This window comes from Falco cherrug, chromosome 5 (assembly GCF_023634085.1).
Source record: "Falco cherrug isolate bFalChe1 chromosome 5, bFalChe1.pri, whole genome shotgun sequence".
Lineage (NCBI taxonomy): Eukaryota > Metazoa > Chordata > Aves > Falconiformes > Falconidae > Falco > Falco cherrug.
The window spans coordinates 15,522,408-15,544,903 of NC_073701.1; the positions used below are offsets into that span (position 1 = coordinate 15,522,408).

The 22,496-nt window shown below is 47.8% G+C and overlaps 1 protein-coding gene across 3 annotated transcripts in view; it reads right to left on the reverse strand.

The window, feature by feature from the left end:
- PARVB (parvin beta) overlaps positions 1 to 22,496 on the reverse strand; it is a 74,383-nt gene that overhangs the window by 48,029 nt on the left and 3,858 nt on the right. The window contains exon 1 of one of the 3 annotated variants that reach the window (XM_055710807.1): positions 20,102 to 20,385. The exons of 1 other annotated variant lie outside the window; for it this stretch is intronic. In XM_055710807.1, the coding sequence (XP_055566782.1) occupies positions 20,102 to 20,216 (115 nt within the window). In that variant the 5' untranslated portion in view covers positions 20,217 to 20,385. Of the gene's footprint in view, positions 1 to 2,593; positions 2,709 to 20,101; positions 20,386 to 22,496 lie in introns of those variants that run through there. One more of the 3 variants, XM_014287052.3, reaches the window with a different exon arrangement.

The window sequence follows — 22,496 nt, forward strand, 5'->3', positions numbered from 1 at the left end:
GTTGACCCACAGCTGCCTGGGCATAAACAATGATAAGAGCCAAGGTAAACCCACAGTAGCCATCATATAGCCCACATAAAGCCATCATATTTAACAGCCAGGTCTTCTTTCCAGCAGCCATACTAATCCCATACAAGTCTTACAGCTACCAAAGGACCAGACCAGAGGAACTCAACTCAGCATTTAGCTCCTCAGTTGTTTCAGTCTCTTGCTCAGCTCATGCAACAGGTCTAACACCCACTTAGTAAATACTTAACTAGGAATCTTTCAAAATAGGTTCTGCAAGGCAGAAAAGCAAAGTGCAGACTTCGACAGAAGCATACAGAGAGCTATGGAACTAAACCTGTCAAATCTGGGATTCATCATACACTGTTTCTCATTTCTTTCTTAAGCCATAGTTATGTAGCTGTCTTTGTCAGGCAGGCATTCACGCTGTCAGGAAAGGGGCACTCCACACGTTGCCTCCATCTCTAGCTGCCACTCACCCCTTCCCTTTTGCTGGCACTAGCAGTTGCAGAAGCCACATTATGGGACAGAAGGAAAAAAAAATATATAATTTTCACTGTGTGGACACGCAAACACCAATGCTGGCAAAAAAAAACCCAAAAAAAACCACACACACACACACCCCAAACAAAACTCCAACCAGCAGAAATAAGAGTGTGGACAAGAGTGGTGTTTTAAAGTATTTGTAAAGTTACACCTACAAAGGCAAGGTTTTCATGTGTAGAAAAAGCCACCCTGTAGGATACTGAGCAGACATACTGACCTAGTCAGCTCTGTTCCAGTCTCCCTGCAATCCCACAGCTTTGAAAATGACACATTAAGTCACCTTTCCTCATGCCTGAGAGGTGTTTAAGCAGCTCCCAGCAAACAGTTCTGACATTTTGTGTCCCCTGCCTGAAACAGAACAGTCCCCTTCATGCAGATGAGCAAGGAGAGGTCAACAAGCTGCATTCGTTACTCATAACATGCTGCAGTACTCTCAGGATGCACCCTGGCTGTTAACAGCTCAGTGTCACTGAGACCCTGTGCAAACTCAGGTCTGGAGCCAGCACCTGGCTGGAAGCAGGACCCTGCAACTTAACGCCATGTATCCGTTCATTTCACATCGAGATTGTTCTCCTCCATTTCCCACCTCTTGCACAAGCCTTTGCATAGCCTTGTTAATAAATGGGAAAACATTTCAGGTAAAGAGAGGGTCCCAAGCACGTATTTTATTTTTAAGGCAAAAATAAAATACTCTTTAAAGTACCTACCCCTTACCCAGCTCATACACACCAAGCTATACAGCTTCTACACTCCAGGACACGAACCGGGCATACTTTTGGCATTTGCTTTGTCCTAAACTTGTAAACAGATTGCTTCAATCCCAGAGTTTTTTGACAGGGGAAAGCCAGGCTGCTGCCTTAATCATCACAAGCATTTACTGCAGCTTGAGAGGACCTAAAAAGCAACTCGGGAAAGCTACGTTCCTCCCTCTGCACACAAGTTCTACTTGAAAATGGGGAAAACATACTTTCTCAGCCTCCCCCATTACAATTCCGTCACAACCCACAAAAGGTCATTTCTTCACATGAAGCAATGATAGAGGATTATGTTCTCATGAACATACCACACGAGCACCAAGACAACTTCCACCTGAAACAAGGATGTGGAGTCAAATCTGCCTAATGACAACAGAAGGAAACAAAAAGTCTGGGAAGAAGAGGAAAGGACTGAAGGAGACTTCTGGCTGTACCTACCCCCAGTAGAAAAACTGAAAGGCATTTTAAATTTACTGCCATCAATTCTCCATGAAATACTGTATTCTACTATATAGCGCTTAGCACTCTCCAAGGCTTCTGTGTACTTCTACAACCAAAGCTGATGGGCACAAGCAGGTAGAGAACAGCATGCTCAGCCTAGAAACTCAGCCTGAGATCCCCCAAAGCAGGTTGATTTCTGCAAGGCACCAAGCACCAACAAGACCTTTGACCAAAAGCAATTCCAGAAACCAAAATCAACTCACTAAAGGTATCCAAGTTTGATGGGTCCAACTTCCAAGCAAATCACCAAGGGAGAGACAGCAGAAGCTGTCAGAAGCAGAGCTAACAGCATTACTCTGGAATAGAGATGCCTAGTCTACCCAGTTCTTGTCTTCTACATCATGAATAAGTCTGGCAGAAAACAGCACTTGAGTTGACTGCCTCCTACAAGCTCTCTCTCTGATCCCACATACAAATCTAACTGTGCAAACATCAAGCAAAATCTATCAAGCAGAACACACAGCATTAAAAGAGTTACTACTGTAAAATGTGTTACCACTAGCCACAACTGAGCCAGTTTCTATCCTTCCACCAACTTCTTTCCACCTGCTTCTCAAGGTTTGAGGGTTCATTGTAGGCACCCAAATGAAACCCCCTTCGTTAACTGCCCAAGCAGTTTTCCCTGCTTCAGTTTACTGCTTTCCCCACATCCTTCACCCCTCTTTCCAAAGGCATGAAAAGGCTAACAACTACCACCAAAAGCAGTCTGCTGTGCAGATATGAAAACATTTGATGTTGCCAGTTCTTCTTAACCTGTCAAGAGAAGCACAGAGCAACAGACTCACTTCTGAAGGCAGCAATGGCAGGTGAGCACAAGAAGTAACAAAAAGGCACTGTCTTCTCCAGCTGATACTACAGAGCTCAACAAACTTCATGCAAATGAAAAGGCGGCCACAGCTATAACTAGCAATTCAAAAAAAGAAACTTTTTTGCTTGTGCAACATGATTCTGCAGGAAGAGTAAACTGAGATAAATGATCCTGCAAACCACAAAAAGTGCACATGGCCTAATCGCTGGAGTTGCCCAAATGTCACCCAGAAAGACAAGGGAAACCCTGAAAAACACTCACACATAGCAACTATATCTGCAACGTATACATTGAGGGTTTGCTGGTAAATACTGGGTTTGAGTTCAACAGAGCACAGGACCAATGGAGGGACAGACAGTGCTCCAGACTAGAAGTTTTAGCCTAAACACACAACAGAGCACCATATACCAAGGCTGCTCATGCCTAGCTCTACCTTTCCTGTGTCCTACCTGCATCCATGGCAGTAAAGCAGCATATTGAAAATGAACTGAAATGTCTCGCTATACAAACAGATGCTGCAAAATACAAAGAATTTTTCTCAATGGTTTCCAGACAAGTCATTTGTGGAAAATTATTTTACTTGTTGCTCTGAGCACCACAGCAGCCTGCCAAGACAAGCACTTCAGTGATAAGCACTACAGACCTCACAGTAAAAGAAAGTCTGGAACTCAGAGCCCACAGTCAGATAAAAGCCATTCCACAGGGAGAAGGTACAGTGAAGACAGAAGCTGCCATAAAAGCATTCAGATGCCTAACTCTGCTAGGCTTACGTAAGAAGTAGACAGCACCATGTCCTAACAAAGCTGATGAAGACCACATAAAAAGAGTGGAACCCAGGCCTCTGACTGCCATTCCAGTTCAGTCCCCAAAACACAGCCCTCAAGGGATAACAAAATGCAATCATGAAACAGCCAGCCCAAGAATCAAATCAAAACAAGTCCAAAGCACAAGAAAATGTCACATTTCATCAAGTATCACAAAGACCTGCAGCTGTTGTTACTTGCTTACTTAGTCAGCACACCAAAGTTTTATACAATTTGCAGTTCTAGCTCTCTGTGGTCTCTTTTGAAACCTTTGCACTGATAATACCAGGTCCTACGAGTTAGACAAGCTGGTGTTTCAGTGGAGCTAGACATCTTAAAGACTTTCAAGCTCAGCTACTGGTCAGTCCCAAAATAGCTTTCCAAGTATACAGCCTCTCCAATTCATCCTCACTAAAGAAGGAGCCAGAGCAGCAGCCTAGTAGAATCCATGCTTTCCTCCTAAAAGGTTAGACAGAAAAAGAAAAAAAAAAAAACAAACCAGGGGAAAAAAAAAAAATCATACACTTACTGTTACTGGTTTGGCACTGAGGTACAAGAAGAGAAGCACAGCTCCACTGCACACCCTTGTATTCACATACTCATAAATCATTAACCCACAGATTTCACGCTGTTTAAGAAATGTCCTTACTCCAGCCTTTAAAGGGTCTAAACTGCCAGGATCATTTGATAATTCGGGGTGGTAAGGACCTCAGGAGGTCTCTAGCTGAACCTCCTCCTCAAAGCAGGGTCAGCTTTGAGATCAGACCAGGTTGCTCAGGGCTTTATCGTGCCATGTCTTAAAACCTTCAAGAGCAGAGGCTGCACAAACTCTCTAGACATCCTGGCCCACTGCTTCACAGTCCCCGGCATGAAAAAGTTTCTCCCTTTGTCCAGACTGAACCTTATTTGTTTCAGTTTATACCTGTTGCCTCTCTGCCTTGCTATGCACAATGATGAAGAATCTGGCTGCACCTTCTCAATAACCTCCTCATAGGCATCAGCAGACTGCTTATTAAAAGTCTCCCTGAAGCAATCTCTTCCAAAGGCTGAACAAGCCCAGCTCCCTCAGCTCTCCTCATAGAGAGAGGTGGCCCACTGTTGAAGGCACTCCAGCTGAGCCACCTCTTCGCTGCATTGAGGCCAGAGCTAGACATATCAGCTGGGATCTAAGGAATGCAGCCTAGAGGGGGATAAGGACTTTGCTCAGTCTGCTGGCGTTGCTTCTGTTGATACAGCCCAGGATACTGGTCATCTTCACCGCAATGTCAAGCTGCTGGCCTGTGGTCAGCTCACCAGGGCCCCCAGTGCCTTTCCAGAAGATCTGTCCCCTGGGCAGGCAGTCTCCAGCCCCTATCACCGAGGGGGGCTCTTCTTTCCCAAGTGCAGGACTTTTCACTTGTCCTTGTTGGATTTCAGAAGGTTCCTGTCAGCTCATTTCTCCTGTCTACATCCACCTGAGCAGCAGCCCTGTAACAGCCCAACTATATCAGCTGGTCACCCAGTTTGGTGTCATCTGCAAACTGTATGAGCATACACTCCACCTCCACCAGGTCATTGATGAAGATGTTAAACAGCACATACCCCAGGTCAGACCACAAAACAAAGAGATCACAGGACACTGGGGCACTGCCACAGGCAGCCATGGCGATCTTTTCCTCCCCTTTTCTTGCACAGGGATTAGTTACTCTGTTTTCACTCTTCCAATGTAATAGATATGAAGTCTTTCACACTCTAAATACAGCTACACAGAATCATCTGGCCAACTATGCTACGACACACCAAACTACTCAGCCTCCCTGGAACAACAGTGCCCATCTCCCTGTGCATTCAGTACAAAAGCAGAATTCCCCAGCTCTGACAGTTTCAAAGTAACTGTGTTTGCATTCTTGGAGAAGCCTCCTACCAACCACTGGGTCAATAGCACATTAGCTTAGCAAATGACAGAACCCAGTGAGAATGCTTTCTACCAAGATTCTCGGCAGCACAGCATCTGCACGTAATGTCATTTATGGAAAGAAGCGTTACTCCTACAAATTACAATTTGTTTTACCATTCTGCCCACAGAAAAAAAATCCATGTATGCTCCCCATTGGTTAAAGAGCTGCCAAAGAAAGGCTTTTTACCAGGTGCTGAGCTAGCTTGGCAAATATTGGCTCCTGTGACCTGTTTGTTAACATGTAAATGACAGGAATTAAGAGATCAGAAATACACAGTTGGAAAGACAGAAAAAAACTAACACACACCTTAAATGTCAGAGTCATGGCTTGGTCAAGCATAGCTCCACAGCCGCCTTATTGCTCTTACTGATGTCAGCAGAGCAAACAGCCACCACAGTTTATTTTTTTTTTAAATAAATTATATGAAGCTAAATGACACTGAGGATCCAAGGTGATGATTTAGACTATGGCCCCTCACTGTGTTAATGCAGCTACAGTTGCAGTGCTACAGTAAAAGTGAGCATTTTCAAGACAGCAGTCTAATTAAGTACATCGTAAGTGGTCAAGAGGGAAACTATTAGTCTGAATCTGTATGAGCAGTCAGAGGAAAAAACTCACAAGCGTCCTGTTATCCCAGAACACATCATGGAAACAAATACATACCTTTCTCCTTCAACCATACAGCAAAGAGTGGGTACCAAGTCCAGTCCTTCTTCCCTTCCCATTATCATCTCTCTCCCTGACGAGGAACCCCAAAAAATCCCAGCTCCACAAAACCACAGAAATGCTGCTTGCAAGCAACTGCCAAGGTCCAGCTTCAGGCTGGACTATTGCCACATTAGATGAGGTCAGTCATGACTGCTTCATCCCTTCCACATGAAAAAAAAAAAAAACAACCCTATCTGTTTGTGTGGCAGACAGCATCAGATTTGCCATAGAGGCAGATCTGGTTTGCTCCTGGCGCAACAGAACCATTTGGATCATGACATCCTGCACCCAATTCCAATCCAGTTTCCCAGTGGTAGGGCTCCATTATACAGGCTTATTTAATTGCTTATCCTTCCAGTTGTAGGGAATCATAAGGAAAGAAATAAGAAGAGCCAGTAGATCAATACCTGGCATGGAGACTGGTGTCACTAGCAGAATTTGGGGGTTTTTTTCATCGTGGGTCAGTTTACACAACAGCAGACCTGCTGGCAACAGATAGGGTACACCTGTCTCAAAGGGGGTAAAGGATCTTTGCACAGGAGTTAGCAGGGCTCACCGAAAGAGTTTTAACCTAGGCTTGAAGGGGGAAAGGGATAAAACCAGGCTTGCTAGAGATAAGCCTGGGGGCAGCATGCCAGTGTTTGAGGGATGGGTGCTAACAAGGTCCTTCTGTCTGCTATCCCAGTGGAGGTAGAGGATGGAGATCCATGCAGCAGCAAATGTGCAAGAGTTATCAATGTGTTAGAAACCACGGAAGCGCCTGAGAATGGTAATGGAGAATTAGGGCTTCTCCCTCAAAAAAGGTGGTGGAATCAACAGCCCTACTGAAGTGCACCTACACCACTGCACACAGCATGGGCAACAAACAGGAGCTGGAAGCCACTGTGCAGTGGGAAAACTATGATACGGTTGCCACCACAGAAAGATGGTGGGATGACTCACACAACTGGAGCAATGCAATGCATGGACAGAAGGGACAGGTAAGGAGGGAGAGGCGGTAGCGTAGCCTTATGTATCAGGGACTGTTTTGATTGTCTAGAGTTTAACATCATTAAGCTGAGTGTTTATGGGCAACAACTGGGGGAGAGGCCAACAAGGCAGGTATCACAGTGGGAGTCTGTTAGACCACCCAATCAGGATGAAGAGGCAGCCAAAATATTCTATAAGCAACTGAGAGAAGTCTCATGATCGCTAGCCCTTGTTCTCATAGGGAAATTCAACTCAACAGACATCTGCTGGAAATACAATCCAGCAGAGAGGAAACAGTCTGGGAGGATCCTGGAGTGTGTGGAAGATAACATCCTGGCACAGCTGGTCAGTGAGTCAACTAGGGAAGGTGCTCCACTGGACCTGTTCTTTGTGAACAGAGAAGGACTTGTGGGTGACATGATGGTTGAAGGCCATGTTGGGCATAGCAATCACACAATTATTGAGTTTTCGATTCCTGGAGAAGGGAGGTGTAATCAGCAGAACTGCCAGAACTTCCAGAGGGTAGACTTTGGCCTTTTTAAGAGCCTGGATGACAGAGTCCCTTGGGAGGCAGTCCTGAAGGGCAAAGAAGTCCAGGAAGGCTGCACCAGGAAGGTGCAAGGAGCAGGCCATCCCCAAGTGCCAAAAGACAAGACGGGGGGAAGAAGACTGGCCTGGCTGAACAGAGAGCTTTGGCTGGAACTTATGAAAAAAAAAAAAAAAGATGAAGAAAAAAATTGAGTTTGTGACCTTTGGAAGAAGGGGCAGGTAACTCAGAAGGACTACAAGGATATCAGAAGATTATGCAGGGAGAAAATTAGAAGGGCTAAAGCCCAGCTATAATTTAATCTGTCTACTGCCATAAAAGATAATAAAAAACATTTCTATAAATACATTATCAACAGAAGGAGAGCTAAGGAGAATCTCCACCCTTTATTGGAAGCAGAGGTAAACATGGGGACAAAGGATGAGAAAAAAGCTGAAGTACTTAATGCCGCCTTTGCCTCAGTCATTATTAGTAAGACCAGTTGCTCTCCAGGTACCCAGCCCCCTGAGCTGGAAGACAGGGAGCAGAATGAAGCCCCATAATCCAAGGGGAAATGGTCAGCACCTGCTACACCACTTAGACACACACAAGTCTATGGGGTCAGATGGGATCCACTCAAGGGTACTGAGGGAGCTGGCAGAAGTGCTCACCAAGCTACTTTCAATCATTTCTCAGCAGTCCTAGCTAACCAGGGAGGTCCAAGTTTACTAGAAGTTAGCGACAACCATCTACAAGAAGGGCCAGAAGGAGGATCAGGAGAACTACAGGCCTGTCAGTCAGATCTCGGGGCCAGGGAAGGTTATGGAGCAGATTATCTTGAGTGCTATCATGTGGCACGTACAGGACAATCAGATGATCAAGCCCAGTCAGCACAGATTTATGAAAGGTGGGCTCTTCTTGACTAACTTCTTTGACAAAGAGACCTGGTTAGTGGATCACGGAAAAGCTGTGGATGTTGTCAACTAGACTTTAGTAAAGCCTTTGACACCACTTCCCACAGCATTCTCCAGGAGAAACTGGCTGCTCATGGCTTGGACAGGTGTACTTTATGCTGGGTAAAATAGCATAGAATTCTATTGTTGAATAGAATAGCATCCTGGAGAATGCTATTCTATTCTAAATAGAATAGCATTCTCCAGGAGAAACTGTCTGGATGGCTGGGCCCAAAGAGTTGTGGTGAATGGAGTTAAATTCAGTTGGTGGCTGGTCACAGGTGGTATTCCCCAGGGCTCAGTATTGGGGCCAGTTCTGTTTAACATCTTAAACAGCTATCTGGACAACAGGATCTGAGTGCACCCTCAGTAAGTTTGCAGATGACACCAAATGGAGCAAGAGCGTTGATCTGTTTGAGGGAAGAAAGGATCCACAGAGGGATCTGGACAGGCTGGATTGATGGAGGCCAGCTGTATGAGGTTCAACAAGAGGAAGTGCTGGGTCCTGCACTTGGGTCACACAATCCCCACGCAACATAAAGGCAGGGAAAGAGTGGCTGGAAAGCTGCCTGGTGGAAAAGGACCTGGAGGTGCTGGTCAACAGCCAGCTGAGTATGAGACAGAAGTGCACCCAGGTGGGCAAGGTGGCCAATAGTATCCTGGCTTGTATCAGGAATAGCGTGGCCAGCAGGACAAGGGGAGTGACTGTTCCCCTGCACTTGGCACTGGTGAGGCCACACATCGAAAACTATGTGTGTTTAGTTTTGGGCCCAGCACTACATAACAAACATCGAGGTGCTGAAGCATGTCCAGAAAGGGCAATGAAGCTGGTGAAGTGTCTACAGAACAAGTCTTATGAGAAGCAGCTGAAGGAACAGAGGGTTTTTTAGCCTGGAGAAAAGGAGACTCAGGGGACACCTCATCGCTCTCTACAACTACCTGAAAGGAGGTTGTAGCAAGGTGGGTGCTGGTCTCTCAAGTAACAAGTGATAGGGTGAGAGGAAACAGCCTCAAGTTGTGCCAGGATGTTTAGACTAGACATTAGGAACAATTTCTTCACCAAAAGGGTTGTCAATATTGGAGCAGGCTGCCCAGGGAAGTGACTGAGTCACCATCCCTAGAGATACTTAAAAGATGTGTAGATATTGTGCTTAGGGACATTTAGTGGTGGGCATGGCAGTGCCCGTTTAGTGGCTGGACTCAATGATCTTTAAGGTCTTTCCCAACCTAAATGAGTCTATGATTTCATTGGAGAGTCAAGATCTGTCAGACCAAATTCAGTACAGATCCCAGATACACCTATGATGTTAGCATTCTTGCAGCCTGCCTGATTTTCCAATGGAACCAATTCACTGCAACAATACTGGGAGCCACACATAGGGAAGAAGACAAGCAGTAATCCCGAAGGACAATTTCACAACCCCTGCTCCTGAAGAGGAGTATTAAGCAGAAAATGCAAGTCTGGATGTCCTTGTACTCGCTTCTATTCTACCACTTCTGAAGAAAATCCTGTCAATTTTGCAAAGCCTCTAAATTCATCTGCTGGGCTAGGCAAGCCAGAGAGCTAACAACAGTATTCTATTTTAAAATGACAGAAGTGTCTGCATCTGCTTAATAACACACATGCATACATCTGCCAAACAGACCTAGTGGGAAAGACACTTTCCGAGGATTACACATTTTTCTGTTTAAAGACAGTAAAAAAGACACCATGCCTCTATACAGATATCAGAATAGCTCTCCTCCTCATCCAGCTCTCAGTCTCCCTCCTTACTCCAAAAAAATCGTGTATGCAATCATCTCAGCTAATTAAAAATTGGCAATAAGGCCATGTGGCAGCTATAATGGAAAACACACTATTTCTTTTTTTAGTGGATTTCATTATGGTTCAGCCACACAATGAAAGAAGCACTAAAGAAGGAACTGGAATTGGAATTCCAGGAGTCAGAACAGCTTGCTTGTTTTATAACCAAAATGCAGCATATGTTGAAAATCGATTCTATAAGAGTTTCTATCTGATTGCCAGACAGGTCTCCAGGATTATAAAGAAGTCTCTTTTAACTTGGAGAAACAACCACTAGGAGTCAAAGCTGAATTCCCAAAGATCCTGTTACCACTAGCAAAGCCAAAACCAGAATCCCATCCCATGGCCTCCCCTCTCAGCAGAAGGGCTCTGGAGAGGGGTCTGCTGTGGGCGCATGGAAACAAATCATGTGTACAGGATTTATAATTAGAAGCTTTGTTGTGTGGATATATGTTCCTCCACAAGGAACTGACAGTGATTTAAGGGCCCAAAGAGTACGGAGCCACTGCTCTTGGCCAGTACATGCTGCCAGGTGTGCACGTTCTCTCCACATCTGGTTTTCAGAGCAAGACTTAACTGGATTCAAATTACAAGACTCTGAAACCACATATTAGCCCTAACACTTTTCCAGCTAAACTGGACAGGCACAACAGAAGTCACAGACTTTGGGCCGCAGCTTTCTACTTGGCCAACGAAAGGGTACAAATTAGGAAGTCTATACCTGAGTAGAACATGCTTCACCCTGGAGAGATCACTTGGCCACTGACCTATTAGCTGTGTAACACAGAGGTTCCTGTTCCCACTTCCCTTCCATACTCAGCCCACCCCCAAAGATAAACGGGGGTCACTGTAACCATGCAAGAACTGCTGGGTTAGATCACACGCACAGAGCCCCTTCTGCAATGGTGGGGATAGCACGGTGCACCAGCACTGAGGCAGCCTGTCCTGCAGCAGAGGTCCCAGGATCCAGCACTCCTCCTGAGGGCAGCCTGGAAGAGCCCCCTGAAAAGCAGGGCTTCCCCACTGCTCACCCTGCCCCTCTTTCCCTCACACTTCCCCCCCTCCTCACCGCAACACATGCCACACATCACCCCCAACCCCTCAGCCCAGGCAAGGAGCGCAGATGCAGCCTGTAACAACAACCAGAGGTAGGTACACCACAGCCACGAGGAGGGCACGTAAAGCAAGGGCTGGTTCATGTATGCCATATAGACCCTGGGGAAAACCTGCTGCAGACACACATACTTTAGAGTTAAACAACTCTGACAACTGCATCAGTTGATTTTGCTGTGCCCTGAGGAAAAAACCTAAGCTTCATCAGTGACAATACATATATATGCCACATTTCAGAGAGCAGGCAGAGGACATACAAGGGAGAAGATAAGCAACTACCAAAGTCACCATGCAGAAGAGATCAATTAGAGGACTGCGCAGAGTAAGGCATGTGGACATCACGACTGCTGACCAGAACAGAGTCTGTGCCATCAGTCACAACCTGACACTGGCACAGGTCAGATCTTTCTCTGGAGTCACCTGGTTGACTTTCAAATGGCTGGCTTCTGCAACAGAATACCCAGATCCCATTAGTTCAAAGAACCTGCAGGTTTCCCAAAGTCATGATGGCTATAACGAGCAGAGGTCAGCACAGGGAGAAGCCTTTGGGAAACAAGGCTTCCCTTCCTTCTTTCTTGCTGGCCTCCAGGTCTGCTGAAACAACCCCGAGGAGTTTTGAGGGCTGGCCCATGAAGACCTCACCCCACAGGCACAAGAATATGGACAGACTGAAAATGCTGAAAAGGAAACAAGGCTCCAGGATTAACTAGGCACGCACAGAGCCTGCTGCGTTACCAGCCACAGCAAGGGTGACATGGATCACAAAAATGATGTTATAAGGAGAAGGAATTTCCTGCCTCATCTGTGATACACGTCAGTATCTCTGTACAGTCGTTATGTCCCCATCAAGACACAGATAACCCTGACACAGACAACCTCCCAGGTATGTATCTGCAGACCAAGATTTACAGCGGTGCCCAAGAGATGTGTACACTCAACGTCCTTTGAAAACTAACAGCCATTTAGCATCCAAATCCCTCATGAGCAGCTTTGAGGCACCAGCTACACTAGCACCTCCACAGCTACAAACTTCAATCTCCTCAGCTGTGTCTGTAACATTTGTATGCATGAGGTATACACACTAAAGTTTATTCCCACTGAACAGCAAAGCTCTAACTGCTGACACACCAATTCCTGCAACTAGCAGACTGCCTTGCGCTGGTCTTGCCACAGACCACATAACCCTGAATCTCTTAGCAACAAGTTGTTCCGACATGCTTTTGCAATGGAAGGAGCTTGCCAGCTAATCTCCCAAATCTCCTAACATCAAAGTACAATCCCAAGCTCAAAACAGTGCCTTGGAAAACTTCACCAGCTTCATCTGTTTTCGGATCAGCCGGCCTGTAACAGTTCTTAAAGTACATGAAAAGACATTTAGCACTGCTATGCATAACTATACTAAATCTTATGGACTCCTGTGCTGCTGATGTGCAAATCAGTAGGATGCATTTATATTGATAAAAAGATCTAAACACCACAACTTTTAAAAGCACAAGCACTTAAGTCAATATGATTAATGCATTCATGACAACGCACTGCAGAACACAGCCTATCTCCCTGCACAGATCCACCAAGGGATCCTGTGGTCCCCAAGGGGACCAAGAATCTGCCGTTCACACCATCCAGCATAGAGCATCTGCAGACTTAGCATGAAGTCGTGACTTTGCAGCTCCCCCCATTCAAAGTCTCATGTGGCTCACCCACGTGCTCCTTGAAACAGAAACAACCAGATGCCAGCTTCTAGAAGACTCTCTCATGATGTTAGCATTAATAAATCCTTTAGAAGAAATGAAAACAGGTATCACTGAACAATTGCTTTTAAGTAAGGGCAGACTTTAAGAAGAAAATTAGTCCCTTTCCAAATCCTTGCATTAGTATTTTTAAGAAATGGTGTTCATAACCACCTTGCTAAGGTTTTATGATGAAATGTAATAGCGTTCTTACAACGAATCTTATTTTAAAGATTGCAATTCTGAAAATGTTTTATTTTCATTTAACTTATTAAAATGTCTGGTTTTCTTAAATAAAAGCAATTCACTTTCTTCAGTCCATTACTGTAGCGCTTCAGAGCTACTCTGCATATCTTGCTGCATGCTGTCTGGAAGAAAACTTTCAGCTGTAATTTAAAACTCCATTGTCTCACCAAGAGACTGTGCCTAAAGCTGTACTGGGTGAACCATCCTAGCCTAGCTGCAGTTACAGGAGAAAAAGATGGGATTTATGACACTATTAAAAGGAGGATTCCTGTGCATGTAAAGTTCATTTTGTTTGAGACATTGACACAAACTACATCAACAGTACAGCTTTTGCCAGAACAGAACACTGTCAGAATGTAAACTGGCACTGCTCTAGCAAGACTGAAACCAGACCTAGTCAGAGGTATGCCTGAATCCTACAGGAGGAACTCAGCAATTAGGCTATGCAGGTTCCCACTGGAAATTTAGGTCTGTCTGTTCCAATTAGTAGTAGAAAGTCCAATAAATTGGACCTGAATTTGCATATGTCTGCACAGTCTTTCTATTGATATACACACATATCTGGAATGCTATGCAGCTTCAATATAATCATATGCAAATTCCTCTCTTAAAAAGCAAGTAATTCTGCTTAACCAGCACCCATCTCCTGTTTGGATATTTCAGCAGCAGTACCCCTTTACAATGCACAAACATGCTTCCCCAGCCAAGCATCCTCTCAGACTGCCGCAAATGTACTTGTGTGAATCAGGACCACAGAATTACACCCTACGTCCTTTGTATTTGTCTCTTCATCTAAGAATTCACTGTCACATACTATGAGCATGGAAAGTGAGTGAAGATGGGAGTGAACTCCAACACCAGTCTATTGAAAGGAAGAGTGTTAAAACTGCATTGAGGATCAGGTCAGCAGACAGTGAGAGGCAACCAGTTGAACCCAGTATCTCAGATCACACCTCAAGGACCTGCAAGAAGCCGATTTGCTCATGAAGATTCCCAGCAAGCACCCTGCAAGTTATCTGGCACTTCACCACTAGTCAGAAATGCAGACATGCCTCAGGACAAAACCTAGAGTGCAAGCACCACATCAGTAACACACCTTCCCCCCGAGCTTTCTAGGCACCAGGTGATGCCAAAGTCCCAGCTCTTCCACATCAGAGTGGTTAGAAGAATTACCCTGCCTGTTCATGAAGCGGGTTACCATGGGCACAGCCAGAATGAAACACAATCTACAATGGCCAGGAACGGTTGTGACTGGGGCACATCCTGGGCATGAATAATACCACCAACATGAGTGGCACCTGCAAGGTGAATGAAGATTGAGTTAAGGATGCCTTACAGCTTTACATCTTCTTTTTAAGATCTATTGAACAGCCATCTTCCAGAAACATTTTAAAGCTAAATACACTAGGCAGTGACTAATACAAAGGTGCAGTACAACCCGTGTACACTGATACACCTCAGAGACCATATAACAGACAGCATTAAAAAGAGATCTTAACTATTTTCAGTATACCATATTCAAATGAAACATGAGATCCATTTTCTCAGCAAGTCCAATTTCCCTATCCTGTTGGGAAGCCCTAAAGGCTTGAGATGTGCTGCTCATCAATACAAAGGCAATGAAGTAGATCTTGTTTTGAACCTCTTTTCCCTCCAGAGAGCAATTACCCACAAAAATAGCCCCATCAGTTTCAAAGGAATGATAAAGAAACTGTTTCCTCCAATTTAACTCTGCTGTTGAGCTTATTTCCCCATGTTCTTCCATCCAGAAAGACAAAGTACATCGGGCAGTCCCACCTGAACAATTTGGAGCTAGGTTTCAGCATGTGCAGAGCCATGGGAAATAAGCAGATTATGCGGCACCTTTGCCAACGGATCAGAGCACTAGAGACAACGCAGGAGAAAGTTCCTTTCCCTGCTTTGTCACTGGCTTCCCAGATGACCTTAACAAACCATCTCTTCACACCTCCACCTTTTCTCCCTGCAAAATAAAGGCAACAACTGTCACCTTTCTCTGGGAGAAAAATCTCGCCATCTAGTGGAAATACTAGTCCACCAAGCTATTTACCAGACTGGTGTATCCCCAGGCAATTACAACAGTAAACTTTTCACAGTCAGGCTAACGCACCCTTACACTGAGCCACAGACCCCAAGAACAATACTTTAACGTTACTCCCTTGATATGTGTAAAACTTTTGTATTATTCAGCTGCTGTTGCAATAATTCTGTCCTCTGCAGCACTGTCATTTCCATCCTCCTTTCCGTCTCTCCTACTGATTGCATCAGGCACAACAAATCACGCTTTTCTGAAGCAGTTTCCTCACCCCTATGTCCACCCTCAAGCATGTCACTGGGTAACAACACCAAGCAATTAAGTTTGCTCTATTTTTCTCACTGACTCCTCCATATAGGCTTTATATATATATTCACACACACAGATACAGTAATAGAAGGTTTATTTAGCCAAACACCTGCTGCCCAGATCTTTCATACAGTGTGTTATGAGGAAAAGAAAACAAAGCTTTGCAAGAAGGCTTGAAGCAAAGCTTGCAGCAAACTCCTTCATTTCAGTACAAAGACATCACTCTGACTGACAGGAAAGGGGAGAGTTTTTAAGTTCCATTTACAGATGGAGATGAAACACAGCACTATCTGAAACAGCATCTGAGAAGAAGCAAAGGGATCATCTAGCTTACAAACCGTACACTGCTATGGGCCCTGCCAGCACCCTAATAGTTTCCCAAGGTATTTAAAGATTTTGGAGCTCCTGAACAGGCATGATAGGTTTATTAAGCACATTACAGATGTGGCACATTTGGAAGCCCAAGATACACCAAGAGAGTCATGTCACAGTAGCATCAGGCAAACTTAGATTTTTGCAGATTTCTACCACAGCTTAAGGGGTGGGGTGTGGGGGGCAGAAATTAAAACCAGGTGGGCACACGAGCACTGGAACTAACACATCCCACTTTTCTAAGGGTGTGTGTCATGACTGATTGTAAGATTAAGAACACACATCTCCATGCAGCACTCTCCCCATAGACACGTCCTTTCTCTGGCCATGTTCCTACCACACGGGCTATCTAATAGCTCATCTGTATCATAGATGAGCTCATCTACAGGTTTTCCTGCTGCGGGACTCCACTAAGGGACACCACTACTCACTGGTGACACATTTTGACACAATCTGCAGTCATTTCATAATCCTTAAGACCAGTACTTTTCTCTCAAGGGCATTTTCGGCCAAAATATCAGTTAAAAACTTTCCTGGGAGGGAAGAGGAAGGGAGGAGCCAAACAGACAGTGAGATCACCCGCCCCGTACTTCCATAGGAAACCAGGGTAAAAACGGCTTCCCCGTGAACAACGGTGGCTGCTGTGTTGTTTAAGTCAAGGCTCCCTAACAAGTCAGTTCATCCATAAAAATTCAGAAACATAAATATAAGGTGTAATAGTGTAAAGCAGAGGTTTGAGGTAGAAATTCAAAGGCTTCCTCAAACAGTTACACAACCTATAGAATTTGGCTTAAAACACTGACAAATTTGACCTGAGGTCTTAACCCTACCTCCCATGCTAGCACCCACTTACAAAGCACTATGTCACACCATACTGCTAAAGCAAGAGCAGCAGCACAGTTGTTTACATGCTACAGTAAATACTTCAAATACTGCCACAGTGACTGTACCCCAGAACGTTACTTATCCTCCCGTCATAAAGCAAGGGTATGAACTTACACTGGCCACCTTGATAAGCCTAATAAACCCTCCTCTCTCGATACAGTCTCTCTAAAAATAGATTGCAGCACGTTATAAAGTAATTAGCCAAAAAAATATTTAAATTTAGTTGCTTATGTGTTGGTAGCCACACATTTTGGTTATTTATGACACAACTGCCACCCATGATTAAAAAAAAAACTGCGTAAGTAACAACCAAAAACTTTTTCAGTACCACCACAAGGATCTTTAAGCTCAGAATTTGTGCACAAAGACAAAAAGGATTAATATAACTGGATTACAGCGCTTGCACAGAGCAGGCTACAGGTCATTGTATCAACACTGCTAAGATGGTGATAGCAGGCCCATATTTACCCTACAGTACAAAAGGCAGGCAGTGAATGCAAGAAGTCTGTATAAAGAGCCCTCCGGCTTGCTTGCTTTTCATGCTGTTAGAGGCAGAGGAGGCAAGAATGATTTTTGTTTGTGGCAAATCAGCAGCCAGCGTTCCCATTTGCTGTTGTGGAGTGGGCAGTATTTGCTCTGGGAAGATCACTCTGACCTCTGCTGGTCCCCTCAGAGAAAGCCAGCAGAAACCGCCTGAAGGGAAGGAGGAGATCCCCCAAACGCAGAGCAGTTCCCAGGCACACAGGGAAAGTTGACCACATGGCTTCTACGTGGTCTACCAGCTCCTTCAAGGAACGCCCCTCGGGTGAGCTTCCAATTTACTTCCGCTTCACACATACAAAGATTTCATTTCTAGCTATGAAATTTGCTTCTGCAGCTGTGCAGGTCCTACCACTAGCCACAGACCAGCCTCTCTCCCCCTGGTGCAGACCCCACCCCACCCCAGCACCTGGTCACTGCTTAGCCCTTGGTTCCCTCCGACTTCACAGTCATGGTCTGGACAGCCTGCATTTGAGAACTACCGCACAAAGAAAGTGCAAAACATAGGAGGGTAATAAGCATTTCCCCCTCCAACAAAGGGCCTCAGCTGCCTGGAGCACCACAGCGTGTCACACCCAATGGGTGGCTCCACAGGTTCTGCAGACTGTCTTTCCTCCCTTCGCATTTTCAGACTGGAAGGAATACCCAAACTAAAAGCTGTGTCACATGTTTCAGCTTCCTTCCCATCCCACTGACAGAAGTGTGACTGTCATGCTTTACTGCAGCAGCGGTTCCCCACGAAGTACCAAGGGCAGGAGCTGCGGCCACAAGAGTAGGCAAAATAACAGGCAAACTCAGCAAAATGAGTGGGTGGTCCCTGCTAAGGTCCCTGCTGAAAGCAGTCACCTCAAAAACATTGCCTAGCATGCCAAAATGTCTCATTTAAGAAGGGATGCAGCCAATCTGTTTAAGCTTAGAAGCCACCTTTGAATGAAATACACCCTTTCAGAGTGTGCGGTCAGCATCTGCTGGAAATTAGTTTTCCCCACCATCTTCCTTCAGAAGCAAATGAGATCAGGAAGGCACAACCATTTCTGCTGCTCTTCAGCTGAACCACAGTTTCTCTAAACTTGATTAAAAATAGATAATAAAGGAAATACCAATAAGCCACACCAAAACAGCCAGCAGAAGGAAAGGGAAGCAATTTCCCTGAGCCAGTTTTGAGGCTGCATATTTTATTTTTGAGTATTAAAAAGCTGCCTCATAATGTTGATGCCAATTAATAGACTCAATATGGATAAAACATGTGCTCACTCAACAGCCAGCTGAAAGGAGGCTGAAACTCAAGTTACATCCCTACCCTACACCCATCAGACACTAGAACAAAACTAAGGCCGGTTTTAACCAGTCAGAAAGTCAAAATCGCACTAAACAGCAAGGCAAGGACACCCAGATTTCCTGCTAGCAGCCATCTGGGATAACGTGGAACAATTTTCTCTGCAGGAGCCAGTACTTGGAGAGATGGGGAAGCAGAGGACAGAGTACACCATCATCGGTGGAGACGACACTCCGGAGAAAGGGACACTTCGCGCATGCAGGGCTGGATCATCTTTAATGATAGCACCACCTCCCTATCTACAAGCACGATAAAAAGTCACGTTGCTTCAAACAGCGCTATCTCCGCACAGCCCCTTGTGCATGCGGACAGCCGAGGGCAGGCCCCGCACGTGTGCCCAGGTGAGAGGCTGTGCCAGGGCACAGTGCCCAGGTGGCCCAGGGCTGGGGCGGGCAGGCGTGGGTGAGCCACACTGACACCGGTGCTGGCCCACTGGGCCCAGGCTGCGGGAGCCTGCCCTGGACCCCCGCACCGAAGGGGGAGGCCAGCGCTGGCAGCGACAGCCCGAACGCACACCCTGGGAGCGCCCCAGCGCCTGCGTACCCACGCGAAATCCGGGTGCTCGAGGACAAGGTGGTTTTACTGAGTATACTTGGTTATGAAAAACATGCTGAGCAAAGTATCCACACCAATGTAGACCCTATGGATGAAGCGTGCCTGGAACGAAACACGGGTGGAATTAACCGTCCCCTCGTGGCTTCCTTAATGCTCAGACGAGAAGAAAAGCGACGCCCACAGCCCCCTCGGTCACCAGAAGTTTGTTTCGCCGCAGCAGGCGGGTGCTGGGGCTCCCTTCCCGGCGGCGGGCGGGCAGGGCAGGCGGGCCAGCCCCGGGGCGCGCTCGGTGACCGGCCGCCCCACACCGGCGGGACGCGCCGGGAGCCCCCGGGCGCAGTCACCCCCCGGCAGCGCCCCCGCCGCAGCCGCCCCCCCGCGAAGCGCCCTCCCGCCGCGCCGCCGCCCCCAGCCGGGCTGAGGCGGGCAGGGCCCCGTTTCCCCGCCGGGGCTGCGGCCGCTCCGGGGGCAGGGAGCGCGACCCCTTCCCCAGGCGACGCTGCCCCTCCGCGGGGCTGGCGAACAAAGGGCGCTTCTGCCCCGCAGCCGCCGCAGGCTTCCCGCGGGGGGACGGGACGGGGCAGCCGCAGCCAGCCACGCCGGCCGGGCACGCTTTCCTTCCTCCCCGCCGCGCGGGCGAACTCACCCTCCTTGGCTTTCTTCTTCCTCGCCAGCGTCCCGCCTAGCTTGCCCAGGAACGACTCGTCTTTCTTCATCCTGTGGGGCCGCAGCGTCGGGGATCGGACGGGCGCGGCGGACATCGGCTTGGCCGGGGGGTCAGCGGGGGGAGCCTGCCCGAGTCCTGCCCGAACCCCTGCCCTCGCCCGGCGGCTGAAGCGGCCCGCGGAGGCGAACAAAGCCCAGGAGCGGGTGAATCACCCGGCCAGCCGCGACCGAGCGGGGAGAGCCGGCGGTGGGAGGCGTGCGAGCCAGAGCCGCACGGGGGGCAAGGGGCGGGCTGGGAGCCGCCGCCGCCGGCCACAGCGCCCTGCCACGGCCGGGAAGTCCGCGGGAGGCGGGGGCGCGCCGCCACGCCCACCCGGCCCGCAGGCCCCCCGCGGCGGCGGCCCGGGCCCTGAGGGGGCGCGGGGCGGTGGCCGCGCCGGGGAGGCGCCCGGCCGGCCTCGGCGAGCTCCGAGGTGACACCTATGGAGAGCCGTGCGGGCGGGCGGGTGTGTGCGGGGACAGCCTGGCAGGGGGCTGCGGCACCCCCTTGCCGAGGCAGCGGCAGAGGTGCAGGGACCGGGTGGGCCCAGCGGGTGCAACCACCGCTGGGCAGCGGCGCCGCCGGTCCCGCCCCGGCCGGAGCGGAGGGACAGCGGAGAGCCCGCTCCCAGCGCGCGCTGCTCCTCAGGGCTCTGCCCCGCCGCTCCTTGCGGGCCGCGCTCGCGTTTGCCGCCGCCTTTCGCCGCCCAGCGCCGCTCGGGCCGGGCTCTCCTGGCGCAGGGCCCGCCGGGCTCGGCCTCCCGTGCGGCAGGCTGCGGGGTGAGGGGAGGGGGCTGCGGGGACGGGCTGCGGGGTGAGGGGAGCGGGCTGCGGGGAGGGGGCTGAGGGCCCCGCGTCCGCCAGGCTCCCGCCGGCGGCGGCCCACACTCCTCCGGCAGGGATGCCACCATCTCGCCGGTCTCCAAGCAGTGCTGCCACTGTCACCAGCGTGTGTGCACGCAAAAACGGCCAAAAACTGGAAAGCTGGGTTTTATCCCACAGAGAGAATTTCTTATTATCATTTTACAGCGCCCGGGAGCATGATGAGGGCTTCGTGGAATACACATTAAAAACAGATCCTGAAGAGTTTATAGCCTTAGGCTCTGATCCTGCGAAGTCTTACGCACATACTTAATTTTAAGCCCCTGAAGCAGTCCCATGGACTTTAATGACCCTACTGGGTACCTACAGCCACACAACCTTTGGCCCCGCTCCTGCTAGCAGCTCCCTGTTGGCAGCCCTCGCCCCAAAACAAAGAGCCACATTCAAATCAACACAACTTGGCACAGGATCCGCACACCCATCTTTCAGGACAGATTTTCATGCTTGACCAGACAGTAGAAATAATGCTACATGACACATCCAGCGCATAAGACAGCAGAGATACTTTTCTGACTGTAATTTCACAAGAGATTTAACCCAAGCTAATCCCTTCCGTCATGAAGATCCACTTTTGTGCCTCACCTCCAGCTGCTCATTGCTTTTCTAGAAGCAGATCGGTAACTAGCCAAAAAAAAAAAAAAAGCACCCAACAAACCAAAACCAAAACCACCCTGCCCAGCTTTCCAGTATCACTGAGCATAGAGTCACCCAAGGGCAAGTGCCAGCAGAAGGGAAGTGGAGGGAGCAATGACTGGGGCTGGGAAGACCCTTCTGAATGACAGCACAGACTTCTATGAACTGGAGATTATCATGAATTGACAGCCCGATACAGGATGGAATGATGGCTTGAGTCTATGCTAACTCTTTGGGGCTCCAACTCTAAATAAATTGAAGCGTGAACACTATCCTTTTTTATATTTTATTTTTTTTAAGATGATGCTTTAAGAGGAAGGTGCCAGACTGCACTCACGCATTTTATTCCAGCTTTGCAATTACCAAAATATTACCAAAGAACAGGAAGGCTATTGCTGCCGTCAGCAGCAGAACAGCAGATACAGGAAACTCAGATTCTTTTTAACAAGAACTACACATCTCAGAGAGTGAACAGTGAAGCCCACCAGCCGAGGCACAGCAGGGAACTTTAATCAAGAGCCTGTAACTCACCCTGCGGTCACAAGCCAAAGGGACCTGCTGCACCCAGCAACTATCCCACCATGTCTGCTGAGAATACAATACTACTCAAAACAGGGCAAGGCTGCCCTAAACTGCAAGAAAAGCTGCACAACACTCAGCATTTCATGAAAATGCCCTTTCGTTAACTGAGATGGCGGCCATGAAGGATCCTTCAGACTACAAATCCAAAACAGGAGAGTGTTTGAGCTGAAATGTGGCTTTTTGTCCAAAGAAAAACACACCGCAGGATATACTTTGATTTTGCCTGAAAGTGCATGTTT